At 44.4% G+C, this 23,391-nt stretch overlaps 1 protein-coding gene across 1 annotated transcript; it reads right to left on the reverse strand.

The window, feature by feature from the left end:
* Positions 1 to 1,978: 1,978 nt before the first annotated feature.
* Positions 1,979 to 22,622, reverse strand: cldn10a (claudin 10a). The gene is made up of 6 exons (XM_086282618.1): positions 22,488 to 22,622; positions 5,161 to 5,676; positions 3,630 to 3,791; positions 3,415 to 3,496; positions 3,207 to 3,311; positions 1,979 to 2,222 (listed from the first exon to the last, which is right to left on the reverse strand). The coding sequence occupies exons 2-6, from the start codon at positions 5,378 to 5,380 to the stop codon at positions 2,093 to 2,095; spliced, it is 699 nt and encodes a 232-aa protein (XP_086138744.1). The 5' UTR covers positions 5,381 to 5,676; positions 22,488 to 22,622; the 3' UTR covers positions 1,979 to 2,092.
* Between the last annotated feature and the right edge of the window lie 769 nt (positions 22,623 to 23,391).

The following is a 23,391-nucleotide window of genomic DNA, read 5'->3' on the forward strand; positions in this document are numbered from 1 at the left end:
CAGCCATCAACCCTAAAGAGGCCCCTCCCCTTGTAGGTACTTAATAGGCCTAACGCCTGAGCCTGCAACTTTTACAATTCACTAGCCAAACTCTCCCAAATGTCCTCTTTTCTTTATATGGGCTTTCAGACATATACAGAAATATATGTTACTTTGTTTCTTAAAACCTGCAGGATATTTAGACTGTACAGAAAAAATGAAAAAAATAACTTAAAAAAAGAAAAACATACCAAACTGTATTAATTCTGCCAGTCCACTGGTTTATAACCCACATTGTGTGTTTTAGATGCTTCTGACAAATGCTAGTATACTAAAGCAGACATTAACATTAACACTGAGATCACAGCTACACAGTTTGCTGCTGTTTATTGAAATGGTGCAAAACCAACAATTCAAGTAGAACCTCCCAATATAAACCTATATGCATGTGCTGACCTTCCAAATACTAGATTCCTTCCTATCAGTTTTTTTCTGATATCTGGCATTAACAAGGCATTTTTTTCCCAGAGAACTGCTCCTCACTGTATCTTTTCTCTTTTTCAGACCATTCGCTGTAAATCCTAGAAATGGTTTTGTGGTAAATCCCAGTACACGAGAAATTCTTGAAATACTCAGACTGGCATGTCTAGCACCAACAGCAGACAACAATCCCATGTTCAATGCCACCTAAAACACAATTTTCCCCCATTCTGATGTTTGAGCATTAGGTTGCTCCCATATGATTGGTTGACTTAACAAGCATATTGTGTACCTAATAAAGTGGATGAAAAGTCTAAACCTTTGAAAGGTAGCACTGTTCCTCAGCTTAGTGTCAAAAAGCTACTGGCATGCTCACAAACTCTTTTTGGTTTTGTGTTGGTTTAAATATGTAAAATTAAATATGTATTTAATTTATATGAAGGATGAAAAAGGAGCAACATTAGAAGATTAGTCTAGAAATGTTTGAAAGAAAGTTGATGTTAGAATTCATTAAGTTTATCATTGGAAGAAATGTATTTTTAAATGAGCTATTCAGTTACTTCTTTTCAAGTTCTGAAGACTACCATAACTTAGATGACTGAATGATTCTCAGTCACAGACATTCAGGATACAACAGTTTCTTTTGAAATGTGTAGTTGTAATGATTTTAGTTTAGACAAAAGCTATTGCAACCTGTTGATATTTGTCAACTTTTTTTTTTTAAGAATTTCAAGAGAGTTCCAGCTAAAATGTATTTAACACAGGAGACATACAACCACACAAAGCCACCCTTCTGCTGAGCCCTGGACACCTGACTATTTTTTCGCAGATGCAAAGCAGTGGAAAGCACATGACATCTACGCTCTGTCAGCTGGTTCAAGTATCTACCCTCTGGGCCAAGAGGTTTTGCGTAACATAGCCCAGGGTTCCTATATTCCTAGGTGGAGATGGATGGCTGATAAGACGGGAAACCTCCGGTTGGGCGTCCACATCTACATAAGCATCTCCGGGGTCAGATGTGACCTAGTTAGCCTTGGAGGTCAAACTAGTCTTGACTAGGAAAATTAGAAAGGCACTTCTTCCACCTATTATTTGGTTGTAGGGATGGTAAATTATACAAAGATAAAACTACTATAAGTTATGCAGGCTTTTAGGAAAAAGTACCAAAATGCTCATTTTTAACAAGAAGACATTTGTATCGTTGTGAGCTGGAGCAGTTAATTCATTTACTTAATTTATGGATCAGTCATAGTATGCCAATGGTTAGTTATAAAACATTTAAGAAAATGTAAGAAAACAAAAGGTTTCACTATTAATTTTTGACATGTTTTAACAATCCATAAGATGGTGAAAAAGCCAGTTTGTTAAAGGTGATTAAAGACTTTGAATGTCATGTTATGTCAAATTAAATGTCCTACTCTCAATGCTTATGTTTCATAATCGAGTTTATGAAATGAGGCAGCCATATTTAAATCTGAACACTAAATCAAATATGTAAACCATATCCCAGATTAGCTCACTTTTTATCTTCCCACAGATGCAGATTAGTTCATTTTGGAGGATGCTGTCCTTGGTTTTAAATGATGAAATGTTGTTAAATTCTCAAATCAACTCGTGTAACAAGAGTCCAGTTTCACACATATGCATTTCTTCCAAACTGCCTCAATGGCTCCTGTGTTTCCTTGTTTGGCCTCTGGGCTGGCTTACTGGTCTTGTTGCATGTTGTCGGAAAAGATGCAGCTCCACTGTAGGAGTATTCAGCTCTGCAAAAGTCAAAACAGGAAATTTACATAGTAAAGGCTACAAAGCTCTGTTTCAAGCAAAACATTTTTTTTCTTACACCTTTCAACTTTCTTGTTATATTTAAGAAGTTCTACAACCATATTGAGTTTTTCATGCATTTCAAAAGAGTTCAAAGATAACCAAAGGGACTTAATCTATAGGATTTCATCAAACTGGTTAAGATATTTTTTCTCAAAGCTACAAATTCAGCTCCATTATGGAATAAATTATTTTAAATATTGTTTGATCAGAGAAGTCATTAGGATTCCTCCACTGGGAACCATGAATTTAATGGAAATTTGGAAAATTTTAAACCGATCTTTGAAACCAAGCTTGCCATTCTTAGAAGCCTCTAGGTTGTCTGATTAAAACATGCATAGACAAACTTTCATGTAGTACCAGTAGCACATTTTTTTGGTTTATAATCACTACGATTACAAACTGACTGCCAATCAATACTAGGTGCCATTGCTGCTATTCACCGTATTCATACAGTGAGAACACTCTAATCAGCCTGATTGTTATCAAAAAGTGGGGAAAAAGAACTAGGATGTTTAAAAGAAAAAGGAACGAAAGAAAAAAAATCTGTTTTTCTTTGCCCATCTCATGCAACACTTCTCAATAGCTCCCCTCAGTCAAGGTGACTTTAACTTCTAAAAGGTCCTTCTTATGCAACTGTAACAAAGGAAACATTCAGCTGGAGTAGCTAATCAACATAACGTACAATCATACAATTTACTTTGTAGGTTCAGCAATTATGCAGCAAGTTGCTGAGAGATTACTGGATGTTTTTGACTGGATTTGCCTGTCTATTGCAGTTAAAGTAATTACTTAAATTGCCCAATTGAGTTAGTAAATCAATCATGCAGTTTAGAGTGCATCCACATCAGATCCACTATGACCTTGCTGTTCATGTGGAATCACATTGTTCGCATTCTGTATATCTGCAAAACCAAGCCACTTGCCTGATACTGAAGCCTTCAGACAGGCTGAGGCAGAAGATAAGTCCTCCTAAGATGCACAACACAGATCCAGCCCAGCCAATGAAGAGAGCGGCTCCCAGCTCAAACCTGCAGGGAAAAAAGAAAAGAAAATGAAAAAACCAAGATATTTCTGACTGGACTTCCTTTCATCTGATTATGTCTTTGATCCATGTGAAAGGAATCCTTTTACTTCTGGGCAACAAATAGGGGGTCAAAGAAGTCAGCTGTGATCCTGCGAGCATATATGGAGCATGCCGTCATGCAGCAGAGGCCTGTGGAAAGAAATAAGCAGATTACTACATCAAATTAAAAGGAACTAAGGTAATGTTCTTAGCTCAAGAAGAATTCAATCCACACATTATTCTCCATTAAATCCAGACATACATAGAATGGGATGGTTTTTACCACTAAGAATAAAGTGGAAGCCTGACAGGACAGTCAACCGAGCTTTAGTGGTCTTTGAGCCTCCTATTTTTGTGCACTTCATTCCTACCAAGGCAAGAATGGCACCAAAGAAACCCAGACTCACAGCAGCGATCATCAAACCCCGACACACCTGGATGTACGCTTAAAAAATGAAACAGAGAAGAGAGCTATACATTAGTTGTTTCCCTACTTTTTTGTTGCCCATGAATCGTAACAATAAACAGACTTACAAATGTGAAAAAAAAAAGAATTGTTTTGTTCATATTGAACAGTTTGATGTATTCTTGTGTGAGGGAAATTTGAGATAAAGTTGCAAATAAATCACTTGGAATAAATTGGATTTCTGCACTGATTTTCATAATAAAGTTGGTCTACGATTAACACTGCAACTGACCAATCACATTAATGTGATGTCATAACTTTGCAATGCGAGAACCAAAATTATGAATGCCTGTGTAATCTTTTCTTTTGTCATCTTATACAATGTAAAAAAAATCTTAATTACATCTGTTTTGCCTTTTTAAAAAAGATCTCTTCCAGGGTTACACATGGTTTGCAAGTTGTCCACTATTAATAAGAGTCTTGAATGTCCTCTATTTGAAGACAGTTTGTCCTGATTTTAATAGATAAAAAGGAAGGGCTTTTGAAATGCTTTCCAGCTTGGTTCATTTGCTTACTTTTTGCAGAGTGGACTGTGAGGGAGTTAGTTTAAAGGTTACGTCTATACTTAAGACTTGTATCAAGGTTGGAGCACATGCAGAAATAATAATGCTAATAATGGGCATAAATGTTGCATGAGTGTTGCAAATGACTCGTATGTGAAAAGTGTCTCAGATTGTGGCAAAAACTAAAAGATGATCAAAAATAAAATGTAAGTAAAACTAATTATTGCTAGCTTAATGTTTCATCAGGTAGAGAAAAATGCAATCATGATGTTTGATTGATGTGTAAATATCGACTTCTCACTTACAAGTTGACTGCACTTGAAATGTTATCATTTAGTGTTGTGTTAACATCTTGTTCTTGTAGAAATTTAAGAATTGTAGAATTTAAGTTGTAAAGTGTTTTAGTTACTTTGGGCTTTTTAAATGTATAGATGGTAAAAGATCTCTCCAACCCCTAGGAATGAAAACAGCAGTCTAAAGGACACTAAGATGGCCAGAAGTATTGCTTTCTTAACTTTGAAAAACTAATATCAAGTATCAAGTGACCTCTCTGTGACTGTATGGCTTTCTCAGATTGTTTTGATTGGACATATAAGGAGGGCTTAATAAGTAGTAGCTAGTAGCTTTAAATGTAGTGGCCATTTGTGGCCTCAAGGCTGAGGTAGAAAATGAAATATCAAGTTTCAAATACATTCTTTTTTCACAAATGAGGTCATTTATCTAAGAAGTACATCTGTCAGATGTGTGCTCACAGATTTGTGGTTATTTATTTAACTGTGTCTGTTTACTGATGTAAGAAATGTCGTCCCTTGTGACTGCAACACAACATTATATTATGAACTCACCATCCAAAGCCAGCATTGAAGGAAAGTCCTTGCAGTTTGACACACCAGTGGAATCTGTCACACATGTTTTCCACAAGTTGGACCAGAAGGTAGCTGTGGTAATGACCGTACCATCCACAGAAGATACCTTCCAGTAGTCTGTCGGCAGAGTAGATGACACCAAGATCCATCCAGAGATGGTCAGGAAAAAAGCAGTGATTTCTGTAGCCATGTTGCCCATTTTCCCTCTGACTTAAAGGTCTGGATTGGGACAAGTACAAGTTCTGTCTCTCAAAAAGTGGGAGTGTCGGTCTAGGACAGGTGCACCAGTGCTGGCAGTTCTGCAGAATTTAGTTTCTGCTTCTCCTGCTCAGCCTCTGACCAAGCATCACTCAAAGACACACCATTCTCCGATCCACATTCTGTAGTTTTATAGGGTATGGGGGCTGGGACTGACACACAAGTCATCACTCCACACGGTATGAAGAGAGGTTGCATGAGGATCTCCAGGAGAAGGAAGTCTTTAATTGGAAGGATCTGAAAAGGCAAGATGAGGAACACAGATAGAAGGGATGATGATGTGTGGTTTCAACAGTATGCCTCGGTTTTTCAACAACATGAACAAATAAGGGTGTAGAACATCAAAGAAACCCATTGGTACAGCTCTTTGGACTTAGAGTTTAAGAAATAAAGTCATAAAATTACAGAGAAAGTACTGGCAGGGGGGAAAAAATCTGTTGAAATGCTGCAAATAAGCAGAAAACAGTTTAAAAACTGTTACTTTTAAGAATTCTATTACTTAATGTAATGCAAACATGTCATGCAATAGGTTATTTTTAGTGACTTACTTTATAGTAATATGATTGGACATGGTTGATATCTTTGTCATTGAAATGAGTGTAAAATTGATTAAAATACAGTTAAAAGTCTTCAATGTACGCCCTGTTTTTTCGGAAGTTACAATTTTCAAAACAACCCAGTGGGCAGAATTAGATACATTGAAAAGTTGGTTATAGCCCCCTAGGCTGTGATTGACATCCCTGTTTAGCAGCATTAGAGCACCATCAAGTGGCAGAAAAAACAAACACAGTTCCTCCTCTGAAAGAAATATTAGACTGTAGGGTTGATATTCATAATAGTAACCCTGGGTCTCTCTCTCTCTCATGCACATGCACACTCTTTCTACCTCATTGCCATGTGACAATGACAGGCTGCTGTGGGCTCAAGTGTTATAACAGCAGAATAAAACCTATGCTGAAGAAGTTTAGGAAATATTAAGAAATGCTAACAAGTATTTCAAAGTTCTGGTCAAAGTTTTGATAACCTAGTGTAATTTTTAGGATAAATATTTGTTATTTAATCAGGACAGCTAATCAAATTATGACTCTTTTATATGTGTGAATGTCACTGATGATGACAACAGAATAGCAGTACAAATAGGCACTGAGTCCTAGTGCTGTCTGATTAAACTGTGGTGGTTGTCGCTCTGTATTTTTTTTCCTGCCCAGCAATGATACACCTATTACATTTATTGATATCAGTTACATTTGTCAGTGGTATGATGGTTTAAGGACAGAACAGAATAGTTCAAACTGAAGCGAAATGCTTCCTTGGTCTCGCTCTGCAGTGTCTGTAGTGTGAAATGAAATATGGATGTATGAAAAGTACAGCAGAGTATGTTTGTCACAACTTAAATGTTCCCTTATATTTAATTGTCAATAAAACTCTCAATGTTTTGCTGGTAACATATTAGTCTTAAACTATGTAACTTTGATTTACAAAGTAACAATGGCTTAAACAAAGGCTATGGTCAAACAGAGGATGACATGAAGTGAAATTATGTTGATAGGAAAATAAACAATAATTTCTTTATTTTTTATAATTATAATAATCATTCATTGAGTCATTTTTGTATCGGGCTGTGAACATCAAAACTATGGTGATTGTATAATTTGTATGTATATTTATATGTTTGCAATCTTTTTCTCAATGAGTTTCCCAATACCTTTTTTAAGCTATTTTAAACTTTGCAGAAAAACTGCCTAGGGCACTGTGGGTGTCAATACCTATATACATATATAAAATTGAATTGTATTGTATCAAATGGAATGTAACAGTTTACAATGGAATTGTATAGTATAAACTGAAATGTAATTATAAAGAATGAAATGTCATAGTAGAATGGAATGGTATAACATAGTGTGGAATGTCATACTATAAAATGGAATGCCATAATATGGAATGATATAATGTAGAATGGAATGTCATAGGATAGTATGAACTGGTACAGTATCAAATAGAATGCATTAGTATAAAATGGAATGGTAATCCCATTTTCACCTTTCACATCTTATCTCATCTCCTTCTTCACACAGCATCATGTATGCTCTGCGTTTAGTGTTGCAATTTACCACATAAACATACAGAACAGTCACATACACAGCCATACCAAATACACACACACACACACCAATATAAAGCACAGTCACATACACAACCGTAAAAGATAGACAGATACACATACACATACACCTTTAGTAAACATGAGCACACTGAGGTTTGTCACATGGAATGTATGGGGAGTTGTTTCCACATTTAAATTACTAAGTTAAATGACTTACAGGCAGTAACAGGAGACTCATATGTCCAAAACATCTGTACACACACTCACTTCTCCACAGTTCCCTCACATGTTCTCAGGCGTTACAACTCGAAACAAAGAGGTATTAATTAATAGCTGAGTAGAGTCAGCTGTACAAAAAGCATGGCACCTAAGGCAATAGAGATGCAGGACACACCCACACATATTAAATGGAATGCCATAGTGTCGAATGGAATGGTATGGCATAGTAAGAAATAAAGATTTATTTAGACGCAGAAAATTAGAGGTAATCCGGGTCTTTACATCTTTAAGACATTCCTGCAGTTCAACCCTCTGGGGTGCATGGCATGATTGCCAGTTTTGCCTACTTTTGATTTTATCTTTATATTTCATTTTAAAAACTATTCACCTTGCCTTGTTTGGTATTTTTCTTTTCAGTACACACAAAATGGAAAAGGTGGAATGTCATATTTTAGAATAGAAGTGTATAATAGGCAATGGAATGTCATTCTAAATAATGGAATGCCATAGTATAAAATGGAGTGTCATAGTATAAATGGAATGCCGTAGAATGGAATGTTAATGTATGAAATGGAATGTCATACAAGTCATATTATAGAATGGAAAGTCAAAGTATAGAAGAGAATGGCATTGTCATGGATCGCTGTGTGGCAGGCAGGAGGAGGACCCAATCGCAAAACCAAACAAAAGACAAGGAGCACGAGAACAAAACTGAGTCCACAAATACACAAAACAGGGCAAAACAGGGAAGCAAATGTCCAAAGAGGTCAGAAGGTCAACCCGGGAGGTGACAGCGCAACAGTTCAGTTCGGCTGTTCCGGGGGCCGGCCACGTGTAAAGTGGCAGTGGCAGCAGAGCGGGTCCGGAGGCCGGCCGCGTGAAAGACTGCGGCGGCTGTAGAGCGGGTCCGGAGGCCGGCCGCGTGGAAGATGGCGGTGGCGGCGAAGGAGACGACGGAGCAGTTCAGGGGGCCGGCCGCGCGGAAGGCAGCGGGCAGCGGCAGCGGCGAAGGAGATGACAGAGCAGTTCAGGGGGCTGGCCGCGCGGAAGGCAGCGGCAGCTCTCCAGTGTCAGGCGTACTGGCCGAGGCTCGGTGGGCACAGGACCAGTCGAGGCAGGACCAGACGAGGCAGGACCAGACGGACCAGACGAACCAGACGAGGCGGGACCAGACGGTGGCGTGGCAGCCATAGGCGACGGAGCCGGAGGCGATGCGGGGACCAGACCAGGTGAAGCGGGGGCCGGACCAGGCGAAGCGGGGGCCGGCCCAGGCGACGCTGAAGCAGATGCGGGGGCCGGACCAGGCGACGCTGAAGCAGATGCTGGAGCTGGACCAGGCGAAGACGAGGCTGAAGCAGATGCTGGACCAAACGAAGCTAGTGGAGGTGAGCCAGGCGAGGCTGAGGCGGACGCTGGACCAGGCGAGGCTGAGGCGGACGCTGGACCAGGCGAAGCTGAAGCGGACGCTGAACCAGGCGAAGCTGAAGCAGGCGCTGGACCAGGCGAAGCTGAAGCAGGTGCTGGACCAGGCACTGGACCAGGCGAAGCTGAAGTAGGCGCCGGCCCGGCGAGGGTGATGCCGGAGCCGGACCAGGCGAGGATGAAGCCGGAGCCGGACCAGGCGAGGGCGAGGATGCAGACTCTGATGAAGCTGGACCAGGAGACTGCGTGGGCGGAGACACGGCGGCCGCAGCTGGCGTGGATGAGGCTGCTGGTGGAGCAGCTGGTGGCTGAACGGGCCCCTCGGACCCTCCAGCGGAGACGAGGAGGTGCTGGCCGGGCTGACCAGAGCCACCAGCGGAGACAAGGAAAGGCTGGAGAGGTTCTCCTGAACCCCCAGCGGAAACGAGGAACGGCTGGAGAGGTTCTCCTGAACCCCCAGCGGAAGCGGATGCAGAGCCAGCACGTGCGGGGACCTCTGGCTCAGCGGACGCTAACTGTAGCGGCACAGGGCACGCAGTCGGCTTAGGATGCAACGGCTGGGGCTGTGCAGGGCAAACAGTCTGTCCAAAGTGTGTCAGCACCACACAGTCCCCAGCTGGCGGAGAAAGCTCACCAAAGCTTCCAGCTGAGGTGGGCAGTGTCTGAACGGGTTGCTGAGCAATGAACTGAGGTGATGACTGTGCTATCGATTGAAGTGCAAGTTGTAGTTGTGGTTGTAGTGATGGTGGGACAGCAGGTAGTTGAACTGGTGACTGAACAGGTGACTGACTCTTGGCTGCTCTCCTCCGAGGAACAGGAACGGGTGCTGGGCCTGGCCGAACACCAGTCATCCCCACCCGAGAAACAGATACGGGTGCAGGGACGAGCTGGGCTCTGGCTGCCTTTACCCTGGGGGCCGGTGTAGGTGCAGGAGCTAGCTGGACCTCTGCTGCTCCCACCCGAGGGACTGAGACGGGTGCAGGAGTCGGCAGGGTCACAGTAGACCTCACCCAGGGAACCGGAACTGGCGCAGGCATAGGCTGGGCGTCCATCAACCCCACCCGAGGGGCAGGTACGGGTGCCGGGATGAACGGCGCCTCTGCCAGGCTGGGGACAGAAGCAGGGACCAGCTGGACCTCAGCCACCCTCTCCCGAGGAACTGATACGGGAGCAAGGGAAAGCCAGGCCCGCGCTGCCCTGGTTACAGGAACTGGAGGCGGAGAGCGAAGCACAGGAACAGTAACAGTCACTGGGTGAACCAAGTTAGTGGAGCCAAACACAGTTTCAGTAAACAGAGACTTATGGTGGGCTGGTTCTAGCAACTCTGCTGTACTTAAGTTGTCCATGTCATAATTAGCAGTCTTAGAAAGAGTGAGTTTAGGAGCAGCCACAGGTACAGGAGAACTCACACAAGCAGTGTCTGGATAAGCTGGATGTGAAACAACACTACACACAGTCGTACAGGATGTAGTCCGAGACGTAGTGCACACAGAGTCCATGAAGCCTGGCCGAAAAGCACGGCGCATAGAGTTAAACTGACATGACCGGGGAACAGAAAAGTTAACCTGTGCAAACAGCTCTGCAGTGCTCAAACTAAAATCTTTTGCCAGTCTCTGTATAGCAGATGAAACCCTGCGGCTTTTAACCTTAGCAGGCAGTGAATACATAGTTTCAGAGGGTATGTGTTTCTCAGCATGCGCCGTTACATCTATAGCTAATGATGCTAACGGTGTGTGGCTGAGCTCAGACTGGGAAACCTTAGAGTCTAAGGGCTGAGTAAAACAGTCCTGCGGGGCTACGATGCTGGTAGCAGTATGTAGATGAGTCTGGTGTGAAATAACAGTCTTAGGTTCAACTATCTCTACAGGTGACACATTCATATCAGCTAAATCAAAGAAAATACTGTGAGCATTTCCCGAATCAGAGGGCTCAAAAACACAAAGGTTACTAGCGAGAGCAACCGGTGAATGATCTGACACTGAGGTGCCTCGCTGTATAGTGTCTCTGGAGTCCAAACAAAAAGCGGCCGAATTATCCGAGTCAGGTAACACAAAGGTGGGGAAAACAGAGCCACTCACAGTAGTGCATAAGTCATGAAGTTCGGGTCCAGAAAACTTGGGCTGAGTGTGTGACGCACAGTCACTCTCACCCAGGGATGAAAACTGCTCCGCTGCTCGGGAACGCCGACGGCGTTTTCTCCGGGAAGGGGAAGGAGACAAGCCAGGCCGCGAATCCGTCAGCGGACCGGGCTGAACATCCTCCGACTTTTCATACTGGAGCAGCTGCTCCGGGCGGATGCCTACAGTGGAGACGAGGAAGTCCTGGATGTGGGGGCGTAAGCAGCCTAAGCAAAGAGGCCCAGACCTCCCTCTCCCCAGCCACCTCCTCCAGCTTATCTGGGGGGATACCAAGGCGTTCCCAGGCCAGCTGAGAGATATAATCTCTCCAGCGTGTCCTGGGTCTGCCCCGGGGCCTCCTCCCGGTGGGACATGCCTGGAACACCTCACCCAGGAGGCGCCCAGGGGGCATCATTGTCAGATGCCCGAACCACCTCAGCTGGCTCCTTTCGATGTGGAGCAGCAGCTGCTCTACTCTGAGCCCTTCCCGGATGGCCGAACTTCTCACCCTATCTCTAAGGGAGAGGCCAGCCACCCTTCGGAGGAAGCTCATTTCTGCCGCTTGTATCCGCGATCTCGTTCTTTCGGTCACTACCCACAGCTCGTGGCCATAGGTGAGGGTAGGGACGTAGATCGACCGGTAAATTGAGAGCTTCGCTTTTACACTCAGCTCCCTCTTCACCACGACGGACCGGTGCAGCGTCCGCATTACTGCAGCTGCAGCCCCAATCCGTCTATCGATCTCCGGCTCCCTTCTCCCATCACTCGCGAACAAGATCCCGAGATACTTGAACTCCTCCACTTGGGGCAGGAACTCATCCCCGACCCGGAGTGGGCACTCCACCCTTTTCTGGCTGAGAACCATGGCCTCAGATTTGGAGGTGCTGATCCTCATTCCCGCTGCTTCACACTCGGCTGCGAACCGTTCCAGTGCGAGCTGGAGGCCCTCACCCGATGAAGCCAACAGAACCACATCATCTGCAAAAATCAGAGATGAGATTCTGAGGCCACCAAAGCGAAAGCCCTCCGCCACTTGGCTGCGCCTAGAAATCCTGTCCATAAAAATTATGAACAGAACCGGAGACAAAGGGCAGCCCTGGCGGAGCCCATCACCCACCGGGAACGAGTCCGACTTATTGCCGGCAATGCGAACCAAGCTCTTGCAACGGTTGTATAGGGATCAAAAGGCCCGTAGCAATGGGCCAGACACCCCATATTCCCGCAACACCTCCCACAGGACACCCCGAGGGACACGGTCGAATGCCTTCTCCAAGTCCACAAAACACATGTAGACTGGTTGGGCAAACTCCCATGCACCCTCAAGTATCCTGGAGAGGATAAAGAGCTGGTCCAGTGTTCCGCGACCAGGACGAAAACCGCATTGTTCCTCCTGTATCCGAGGTTCGACTAACGGACGAACTCTCCTTTCCAGCACCCTGGCATAGACTTTCCCAGGGAGGCTGAGGAGTGTGATCCCCCTGTAGTTGAAACACACCCTCCGGTCCCCCTTCTTAAAGATGGGGACCACCACCACGGTCTGCCAGTCCACAGGTACTGCCCCTGATCTCCACGCAACATTGCAGAGGCGTGTCAACCAGGACAGCCCTACAACGTCCAGAGCCTTCAGGAACTCGGGGCGGACCTCATCAACACCAGGGGCTCTGCCACCAAGGAGTTGTTTAACTGCCTCAGTGACCTCGCTCCAGGAAATTGGCGGGTCATTCCCCTCATCCCCAGACTCTGCTTCCTCCTCGGAAGGTGTGTCAGTGGGATTAAGGAGGTCCTCGAAGTATTCCTTCCACCGCCTGACAATTTTCTCAGTCGACGTCAGCAGCGCTCCACCAGCACTATACACAGTGCAGGTAGAGCACCGCTTTCCCCTCCTGAGACGTCTGACGGTTTGCCAGAATCTCTTCGAGGCAGTCCGAAAGTCTTTTTCCATGGCCTCTCCGAACTCCTCCCACACCCGAGTTTTTGCTTCAGCCACTGCCCGAGCCGCATTCCGCTTGGCCTGTCGATACCTGTCGGCTGCCTCCGGAGTCCCACAGGCTAACCAAGCCCGATAGGACTCCTTCTTCAGCCTGGTGGCTCCCTTCACCTCTGGTGTCCACCATTTGGTTCGGGGATTACCACCACGGCAGGCACCAACCACCTTGCGGCCGCAGCTCAATGCAGCAGCTTCGGCAATGGAGACGCTGAACATGGTCCATTCGGACTCAATGTCCCCAGTCTCCCTCAGAATGCTGTTGAAGCTCTGCCGGAGGTGTGCGTTGAAGATCTCGCGGACTGGGGCCTCTGCTAGACGTTCCCAGCACACCCTCACTATGCGTTTAGGTGCACCAGGTCTGTCCAGCGTCCTCCCCCGCCACCTGATCCAACTCACCACCAGGTGGTGATCAGTTGACAGCTCAGCCCCTCTCTTCACCCGAGTGTCCAGAACATATGGTCGCAGGTCTGGTGATACGATTACAAAATCGATCATCGACCTACGGCCTAGAGCGTCCTGGTGCCACGTGCACTTATGGACACTCTTATGTTCGAACAGGGTGTTCGTTATGGCCAAACTGTGGTTAGCACAGAAGTCCAATAACAAAGCACCGCTCGGGTTCAGATCAGGGAGGCCGTTCCTCCCAATCACGCCCCTCCAGGTCTCGCTGTCGTTACCCACGTGAGCATTGAAGTCTCCCAGCAGGACAACAGAGTCTCCAGGTGGAGCACCCTCCAGCACCCCCCCCCCCCCCCCAGGGACTCTAAGAAGGCTGGGTACTCTGAACTGCCACTCGGCGCATAAGCGCAGATGACAGTCAGGACCCGTTCCCCGACCCTAAGGCGCAGGGAACAAACCCTCTCGTCCACCGGGAAAAACCCCAACGTACCGGCAGCAAGCCGAGGGAATATTAGGATACCCACCCCAGCCCGCCGCCTCTCACCAGGGGCAACTCCAGACTGAGACAGAGTCCAGCCCCTCTCCAGGAGACTGGTTCCAGAGCCCAAGCCATGTGTAGAGGTGAGCCCGACTATATCTAGCCGGTACCTCTCAACCTCACGCACTAACTCAGGCTCCTTCCCCACCAGAGAGGTGACATTCCATGTCCCTATTGCCAGTCTTGGCAGCCGGGGGTCAGTCCGCCAGGGTAGGGCTGCTCGATTATGGCAAAAATGATAATCACGATTATTTTCACTGAAATTGAGATCTCGATTATTTGACGATATTTATTTAACCCTTACGACCTACTATAGAACCAAGTCCGCCAGAGCTTATATATATATATTTTTTTTACATGTTGTAGTGCCATTTGTGGGAGCATTTCAAGTTGCTATACATCAATACAACTGTTATAGCCCATATTGTAATAATATGTATGCATTAAGTCCATAGTAATTACATTAATTGCAAAAAAGTACAATAAACTACAAAAAAATTGAAAATCGTTTTTGTTTTTTTTACATATATTTCTACTTGGAGAAATTTAAGAGGTTTATCCCTCAAAACTTGAAATACAAAAAAGTTGCAAAAAATAGTTTCTCACCACAGGAAATTTATTTTGAGTGTCTTCATAGTTTTATTTTGGAGATACACCAATTTCTATATACTGCAGGAAAAACGAAAAAACAATCCTATGATGCAAATTTGCAAAGAAAACAGCATGTGCATCAAAATAAACTATTTCCAACAGTGCAATTCGAGTTCTAAGCATCACAGAAACTATTCAGAAAAGTATAGAGTCAAACATGACTTATAAAAACACCAGTATAGGCATTTAAGGCCTACAAGTAAAAAACTACATTTCCGAGAAAATGACGTCACTTCCGGTTTCGGGCAGGAAATGGCGGACATGCGATAGTTCGTGACTTCCAGTGTTGCCAACTTTGTCGCTATATTTAGCAAGTTTTCAGACCCGCTAAAAAAAAGACGTGAAAGCCCTTATTGCTTTTACTCTCAACAAGCAGCGGGTGCTGTAACGCAGTCAGTTCTTCTTTTACTCTTTTACTCTTATGCTGTTTTGTGGATCACAAGGTTTAAAACTACTTATAAACACACACACAAAGTAACTCCACCAGAGTGCCTATTTTGGGTCACTTTTGCCGGTCCAAGCCCAGGTAAAGGAGCAGGGTTGGAATTGTGACATTAAAAAACAATAATTGCTAAAAGAAATTTAATTTGTAGTTCTAAATAAATTCTAAATGCATTTAGGACGTTTTTTACTCACTTTATGTCTCTTCCACGATGTTATTTCTCTCTCCAACAACATAGGTTACAATTAGATTAGCATGACCAATTATGCAAATTTGGCGATGACGTCATTTAGCGACTTCTAGCGACTTTTAGGACAACCAATAGCGATTTTCCTTACTGAGGAGTTGGCAACACTGCTGACGTCTGTTTCACCGTGGGAAGTGTTACGAACAGCTGATCGGATCGGCAAAGCGTGTTTCTGGAATATTATGTTTTTGTTCCTGCAAGCGCTTTTTATGCAATTTTTGCAAAGCTTTATGTGGAAGGAAACCGTGACCGAGGACAAGCTGATGGCATAAGATGTAAGTACAACTCCTCCGGTTTCATATGCAAAACAAATTATTGCGCTAGCTTACACGGTTCAGGTTCTACAGGGATTTAAAAATTGTTACACAAAACGGAGCATGCTGCTCTGACCGGCTTTAAAGGGTTAACGATGACAACGTATTGAATAATGACTTTAAAAAATAATATAAAATAGTGTGCAACACCACTGAAGTATTTTTACCTCTCTTTTCAACCAACGGCAGTCACTCTCCTCTCCAAATAACTTCTGCTTAGCTTTCCGAGCTTCCCTCGGGTCCTCTTAATCAGCGGTCTCCACCCTTTTTTGCGCCACGGTTTATGCCCGACAATATTTTCACGGACCGGCCTTTAAGGTGTCGCGGATAAATGAGGGAGGGGCCAATAATCGGCTCAGTCATTTTTAATGATCGTTGAAAGCCCAGATCGTAATCGTGATTAAAATTCGATTAATTGAGCAGCCCTACGCCAGGGCCTCCGCTCCTGGCCGCCACCCGGCACACAATGCACCCGACCCCTATGGCACCTCCTGCGGGTGGTGGGCCTGCGGGAGGATGGGCCCATGTCTCCTCTTCGGGCTGTGCCCGGCCGGGCCCCATGGACTAAGGCCCGGCCACCAGACGCTCGCACTCGGGCACCCTCCCCGGGCCTGGCTCCAGGGCGGGGCCCCGGTAACCCTATCCCGGGCAGGGTAAACTGGCCTTGAGTCAATGTCTATATTTAATTTCAGCCTCCACCGTGGCCTGGGGTATTTCCAGGAATGCCTGGGATCATCCACTCCGATCTGATACAGCATCACCGTCAGTGCCGAGGAGAGTAGCGGCAGTGCCAAAGAGGTTCCAGAGCAAGCAAACAGCTACTCTAGCACCTGTGTCTGGTGCTTGGTCTGATGCTGCAGCTTTTTTAACTGTGCACAATGCACCACTACGTGTTCTTGGTGCATCCCTAGCTCAATCAGCAACTGGGCTGGGGCTGTCCGGGTTTCGACACCACTGTAACAAGTACCTGATGCACACACATTCACCATTGTGGTCAGTGTAAGTGTTCCTTTAGTCCAACAACAATTTACACTCTTGTCCTTTCTGACTTTTCAATTGCCATGCCTCCAGCTCAGTTCTTTCCCTCATCCATTCTCAGCGGGCTACTAAAGCAGGGAGAGCATGATTAGAAAACCAGTCCCAGCTGCCCTCCCGGGCTCCCTAGTACTGGCCCCAAACCTACACCCCTCTTCTGCAGAAGAAGTGCAGAGATGCAGATCACACCCCTGCCACAATGTAATCAAGATCCTCTTGATTCATGTAGGATACAATAACATATAGTCGAGAAACTACAGAGTCTAAGTGGAATCCTCTGTGTCCACAGCACTGAACTGAGAAGTGTGATGAAGGGCAAAGGGTATCAAAAGAGTGAGTCTGAGTATAATGAATGTTAAAAATTTGCATGCATGGATATAACATGTTAAACCATCAATTCTATGTACAACACCAGGCGATATTAATTATATTCCTAATCTTGTATTTTTTTAGGAAATGACAAAAAAATTAGGTAGATAGATAGATAGATAGATAGATAGATAGATAGATAGATAGATAGATAGATAGATAGATAGATAGATAGATAGATAGATAGATAGATAGATATTAGGGGTGCAACGATACTCGTATCGAACCGTTCAATACAGTGCTTTCGGTTCGGTACGCATATGTATCGAACAATACAAAACAACAATACAAAATTTTTAATTTATTTGATCAACTTTTCTTCTGATGATGCTGTCTGTGTTGAGAGCTCAGTGGCTGGACTGGGACAAAAAATTGGCCCGGGCATTTTGACTAGAGACCGGCCCCCCAGGTATTATAGGAAAAGCCATAAAGCCTTTGAATGAAAACAGACGCTGTTGTGAAAGTGATGTACACTGTCTTGTTGGTATATGTATGTTTTCTATACATTTTACGTCAGATAAAAACTTTGGTTGTAATCTTCAGATAATTATTTAATAAAAGCGAGACATTTTAAATGAGAATAAGAACATATTTCTTTGTGCCCCCTTTTCCTTGTTAATGCCCTACCTGGCACCCTGGCAAAACTTTGCTAGATCCGCCCCTGCACAGTTACCAGCTGTCAGCGTAAAAAAGGATTCTGGTGTTATTTGTCTCTCAAAAACAGTTCATAACTTCCCTTTAACTCATTCATGTCACCTAAAAGGTGAACCTGTTTGTCCATCATCTGTTCAGCTCTGATGATTCAGTAAGGACATCTCCTGGTTTCATCTTCATGTTTCCCTCTCACCACATATCCAAACCGATATTATGACCAGCAGCTTTTACAGCTGTGGCTCCAGCAAACATCAGCTGATACTTAATATTAAATAAATTCTAACAACAGCTGATCAAGCTTAAACATGCAGCTGTTGTTTAACACGACATCCACTGGTTTCCTCTTTCTGGCGCAAAGTGGGTGATACATAAACAAGAGAGAAAAGCTGATCAGCTGATCATTGATCAGTTTCATGATCATGTTCATTGAAGTAGAAACAGGAGAGGGAGGGGAAAGAATGAGTGAAGAAGAGGCATCTGACAGCGTAAACACAGAATAAATCCAGCTCTGTGTCTTTTTCCATTCTAGCTGAAGTACGGGATAAACTGTGCTCCTTTTCAGCTCAATACGAAAGGCGTAATATTTTCTCTGAATGCGGGGACGATTCCGTCTTTTTACGGGACGGTTGGCAACTCTACTAACTAACCTTATGAATAAAATAAAGTTCACTATCAGTAACATCATAGCACCTACCCAGCTGTATAGAAACTCCGTCATGCTAGTACGCAGTACGAGTTATTGTAACTGACTGTAAAAAGTCAGCACAACGAAAATAAACTACACCTAAAGTTGGTTTATATCTGACCCAGATAGACTGCAGGTCATAACTTCTTACCTGAAGTTCAGTTCACCTGACACTCGGACCGGCGGCCGCCTAGGGTCTCTCCTTCTCCTGCCTCCCCTTTCTCTCATCCACCTGCTGTCCTCCACCACTTGCTAATGTTACTGAATCTGTGGAAGCTCCGCGATAGCCACCACCAAACAACTGAGTTATTTTTACACACTGGCCAGCATCTGACCAATCCACCACCTTTCATTGTTTATACCGTTACCAGAAAAAAATAAAAAATCATCGGCCCATAAAAACAAAAAATCACTATCGGCCCACCAGGCAAATGCCCGATGGCCAGTCCAGCTATGCGTGTATGGTTGCACCCCTAATAGATATAGATATAGATATAGATACAGGGTGGGCCATTTATATGGATACACCGTAATAACATGGGAATGGTTGGTGATATTAAAGTCCTGTTTGTGGCACATTAGTATATGTGAGGGGGCAAACTCCTCAATGTGGCTGGTGACCATGGTGGCCATTTAGAAGTCGGCCATCTTGGATACAACTTTTGTTTTTTCAATAGGAAGAGGGCCATGTGACACATCAAACTTATTGGTAATGTCACAAGAAAAACAATGGTGTGCTTGGTTCCAACGTAACTTTATTCTTTCATGAGTTATTTACAAGTTTCTCTTTGTTCACAGCCATTGACATGTCGAAGAGGTTAACACGTGAGGAGCGGATCGAAATTGTGTTGATATCTGGTGAACGCAGTAACCGGGTCATTGCAGCACTGTAGCATGGGAGACCACCCATCTCCCATGCTACAGTTAGCAAACTGCTTGCTAAGTTTCGTGAAGCTGGTTCAGTGTTGGATTTGCCAAAATGTGGACACAAGAAAACTGTCACTAATGAAGAAACATCAGTGGCTGTCCTAGCTTCATTCAGCAAGAGTCCACAGCGTAGCACTCGCCGCATGTCACTGGAGAGTGGCATTAGTCGAACATCCCTTCGGCGGACATTAGCTACTCACAAATGGCACCCTTACAAACTCCAGCTACTGCAGCATCTCAGTGAGGATGACCCAGATCGGCGCACAAAATTGGTAGGATGGGCAAAACAAAAATTGGAACAGGACCCTCAGTTCACGCTGAAGATTTTGTTCAGTGATGAGGCAAACTTTTATGTGAATGGTGAAGTTAACAAACAAAACCACCGCTATTGGTCTGACACTAACCCACATTGGATGGATCCCTCCAAGACTGTTGGAACAACAAAAGTGATGGTTTGGTGTGGTATATGGGGTACAACGATAGTGGGTCCATTCTTCATCAATGGAAACCTCAAGGCCACTGGATATTTGAAATTGCTACATGATGATGTGTTTCCCTCTTTATGCACTGAAGCTGGCACGTTCCCTGAGTTTTTCCAGCAAGATGGTGCACCACCACATTATGGGTGCCAGGTCCGAGCATTCCTAGATGAACAGTTTCCTGGAAAGTGGATTGGTCATTGTGGGCCAGTTGAATGGCCCCAAAGGTCTCCAGATCTGACCCCCTTAGACTTTTATCTTTGGGGTCATCTGAAGGCAATTGTCTATGGGGTGAAGATACGAGATTTGCAGCACCTGAAACTACGGATACTGGATGCCTGTGCTGGCATTTCTCCTACGGTGTTGCTATCAGTGTGTGAAGAGTGGGAGAAGAGGGTTGCATTGACAATCTAACACAATGGGCAGCACATTGAACACATTTTATAAGTGGTCAGAAACTTGTAAATAACTCATGAAAAAATAAAGTTACGTTGAAACCAAGCACACTATTGTTTTTCTTGTGACATTACCAATAAGTATGATGTGTCACATGGCCCTCTTCCTATTGAAAAAACAAAAGTTGTATCCAAGATGGCCGACTTCTAAATGGCCACCATGGTCACCAGCCATCTTGAGGAGTTTGCCCCCTCACATATACTAATGTGCCACAAACAGGACTTTAATATCACCAACCATTCCCATGTTATTACGGTGTATCCATATACAGTGGGGCAAAAAAGTATTTAGTCAGCCACCGATTGTGCAAGTTCCCCCACTTAAAATGATGACAGAGGTCAGTAATTTGCACCAGAGGTACACTTCAACTGTGAGAGACAGAATGTGAAAAAAAAATCCATGAATTCACATGGTAGGATTTGTAAAGAATTTATTCGTAAATTAGGGTGGAAAATAAGTATTTGGTCACCTCAAACATGGAAAATCTCTGGCTCTCACAGACCTGTAACGTCTTCTGTAAGACGCTTTTCTGTCCCCCACTCGTTACCTGTATGAATGGCACCTGTTTGAACCCATCATCTGTATAAAAGACACCTGTCCACAGCCTCAAACAGTCAGACTCCAAACTCCGCCATGGCCAAGACTAAAGAGCTTTCGAAGGACACCAGGAAAAGTATTGTAGACCTGCACCAGACTGGGAAGACTGAATCTACAACAGGCAAGCAGCTTGGTGTGAAAAAATCAACTTCGGGAGCAATCATCAGAAAATGGAAGACATACAAGACCACTGATAATCTCCCACGATCTGGGGCTCCATGCAAGATCTCATCCCGTGGGGTCAAAATGATCATGAGAACGGTGAGCAAAGATCCCAGAACCACACGGGGGGACCTGGTGAATGACCTGCAGAGAGCTGGGACCAAAGTAACAAAGGTCACCATCAGTAACACACTACAACGGCAGGGAATCAAATCCCGCAGTGCCAGACGTGTTCCGCTGCTGAAGCCAGTGCATGTCCAGGCCCGTCTGAAGTTTGCCAGAGAGCACATGGATGATACAGCAGAGGATTGGGAGAATGTCATGTGGTCAGATGAAACCAAAGTAGAACTTTTTGGTATAAACTCAACTCGTCGTGTTTGGAGGAAGAAGAATACTGAGTTGCATCCCAAGAACACCATACCTACTGTGAAGCATGGGGGTGGAAACATCATGCTATGGGGCTGTTTTTCTGCCAAGGGGACAGGACGACTGATCCGTGTTAAGGACAGAATGAATGGGGCCATGTATCGTGAGATTTTGAGCCAAAACCTCCTTCCATCAGTGAGAACTTTGAAGATGAAACGAGGCTGGGTCTTCCAACATGACAATGATCCAAAACACACCGCCCGGGCAACAAAGGAGTGGCTCCGTAAGAAGCATTTGAAAGTCCTGGAGTGGCCTAGCCAGTCTCCAGACCTCAACCCCATAGAAAATCTGTGGCGGGAGTTGAAAGTCCGTGTTGCTCGGCGACAGCCCCAAAACATCACTGCTCTCGAGAAGATCTGCATGGAGGAATGAGCCAAAATACCAGCTACTGTGTGTGCAAACCTGGTAAAGACCTATAGTAAACGTTTGACCTCTGTTATTGCCAACAAAGGTTATGTTACAAAGTATTGAGTTGTATTTTTGTTATTGACCAAATACTTATTTTCCACCCTGATTTACGAATAAATTCTTTACAAATCCTACCATGTGAATTCATGGATTTTTTTTTCACATTCTGTCTCTCACAGTTGAAGTGTACCTCTGGTGCAAATTACCGACCTCTGTCATCATTTTAAGTGGGGGAACTTGCACAATTGGTGGCTGACTAAATACTTTTTTGCCCCACTGTAAATGGCCCATTGTGTAGATATAGATATAGGCCTGTTTAATTACAGAGGATTTCCAAGAAAAGATTAGATCTAATCTGTGCATGCAAAAGTCTTGCACTGTTTCTGGGCATATTGTTACTCGAAGGATACCTTTGTTGTGCTGTTCTCACATGACTTTGGTGCAGCTTCTGGGCATCATAAAATGAGCATGTGTTCCAACAGCAAGCATTCCAAGAAGACTAAACCCAGGTGTTTCACTATTAGTAAACCACAGGGGGAAAGTGCTTCAAGTGCCGTAATGAAATCCCCTCAGTGATGCTTTTCCATGGCTGCTGTTGCTGGGCAATCCCAGAGTGGATCCTTATCCTGTATATCTGTCAAAGAAAGGGATGCAGGTGGAACTCATGGTTATGCGTGCACCTACTGATAACATCCAATCATGATTATCAATTCAATTGTAGCACCTCTAGTTGGGACCAGTGCCACCTCAGCAGAGATCCTGAACATCCTAAGCTGAAGAGGAGAAACAGGGAAACCAGACAACCACAGAGAACCAGACAGACATAGGGAAACAGAGAGGGAGCACAAAAAAGAACTAACAGATCTATTCCTAGGCATGAAATACCAAAACACAAAAGCACAAAGGAACAAAACATCAAACGATTATAAGAAGACTAAGAGCATAACATAAATAATTTCTCAAAACAAATCATGAACACACAAAAACTACAAAACAGTGTCTATACCTCCAGCCCCCTTTCTCCAGAGACAAAGTCACAACTTATCCTATATTTAACTGTCACTCGTGATATTCCTATTCCCAGTTCGCCTCCGAGAAAGGCCTTGTCCCCCCCCCCAGGCGCCTGCATGTGTCACTCTAACTTACAATGCCTCACTATGCGTAGAATAACGTATGGCACAAAATTTGTATGCAAAATAGTAGTAATGACACAAAGGAAAAACTTTCATAAATATCAGATTACACATGGAAATATGAAATAGCATTTGTTGTTCACCTGCTAAACAGAGCTTCAACTAAGTACACATCTATGAG

Source organism: Aulonocara sp. 'chitande type north' Nkhata Bay, linkage group LG23 (assembly GCF_057382095.1).
Source record: "Aulonocara sp. 'chitande type north' Nkhata Bay isolate Kocher_YH1m ecotype deep benthic linkage group LG23, A_spYH_male_GT1.1, whole genome shotgun sequence".
In the NCBI taxonomy this organism is placed as follows: Eukaryota; Metazoa; Chordata; class Actinopteri; order Cichliformes; family Cichlidae; genus Aulonocara; species Aulonocara sp. 'chitande type north' Nkhata Bay.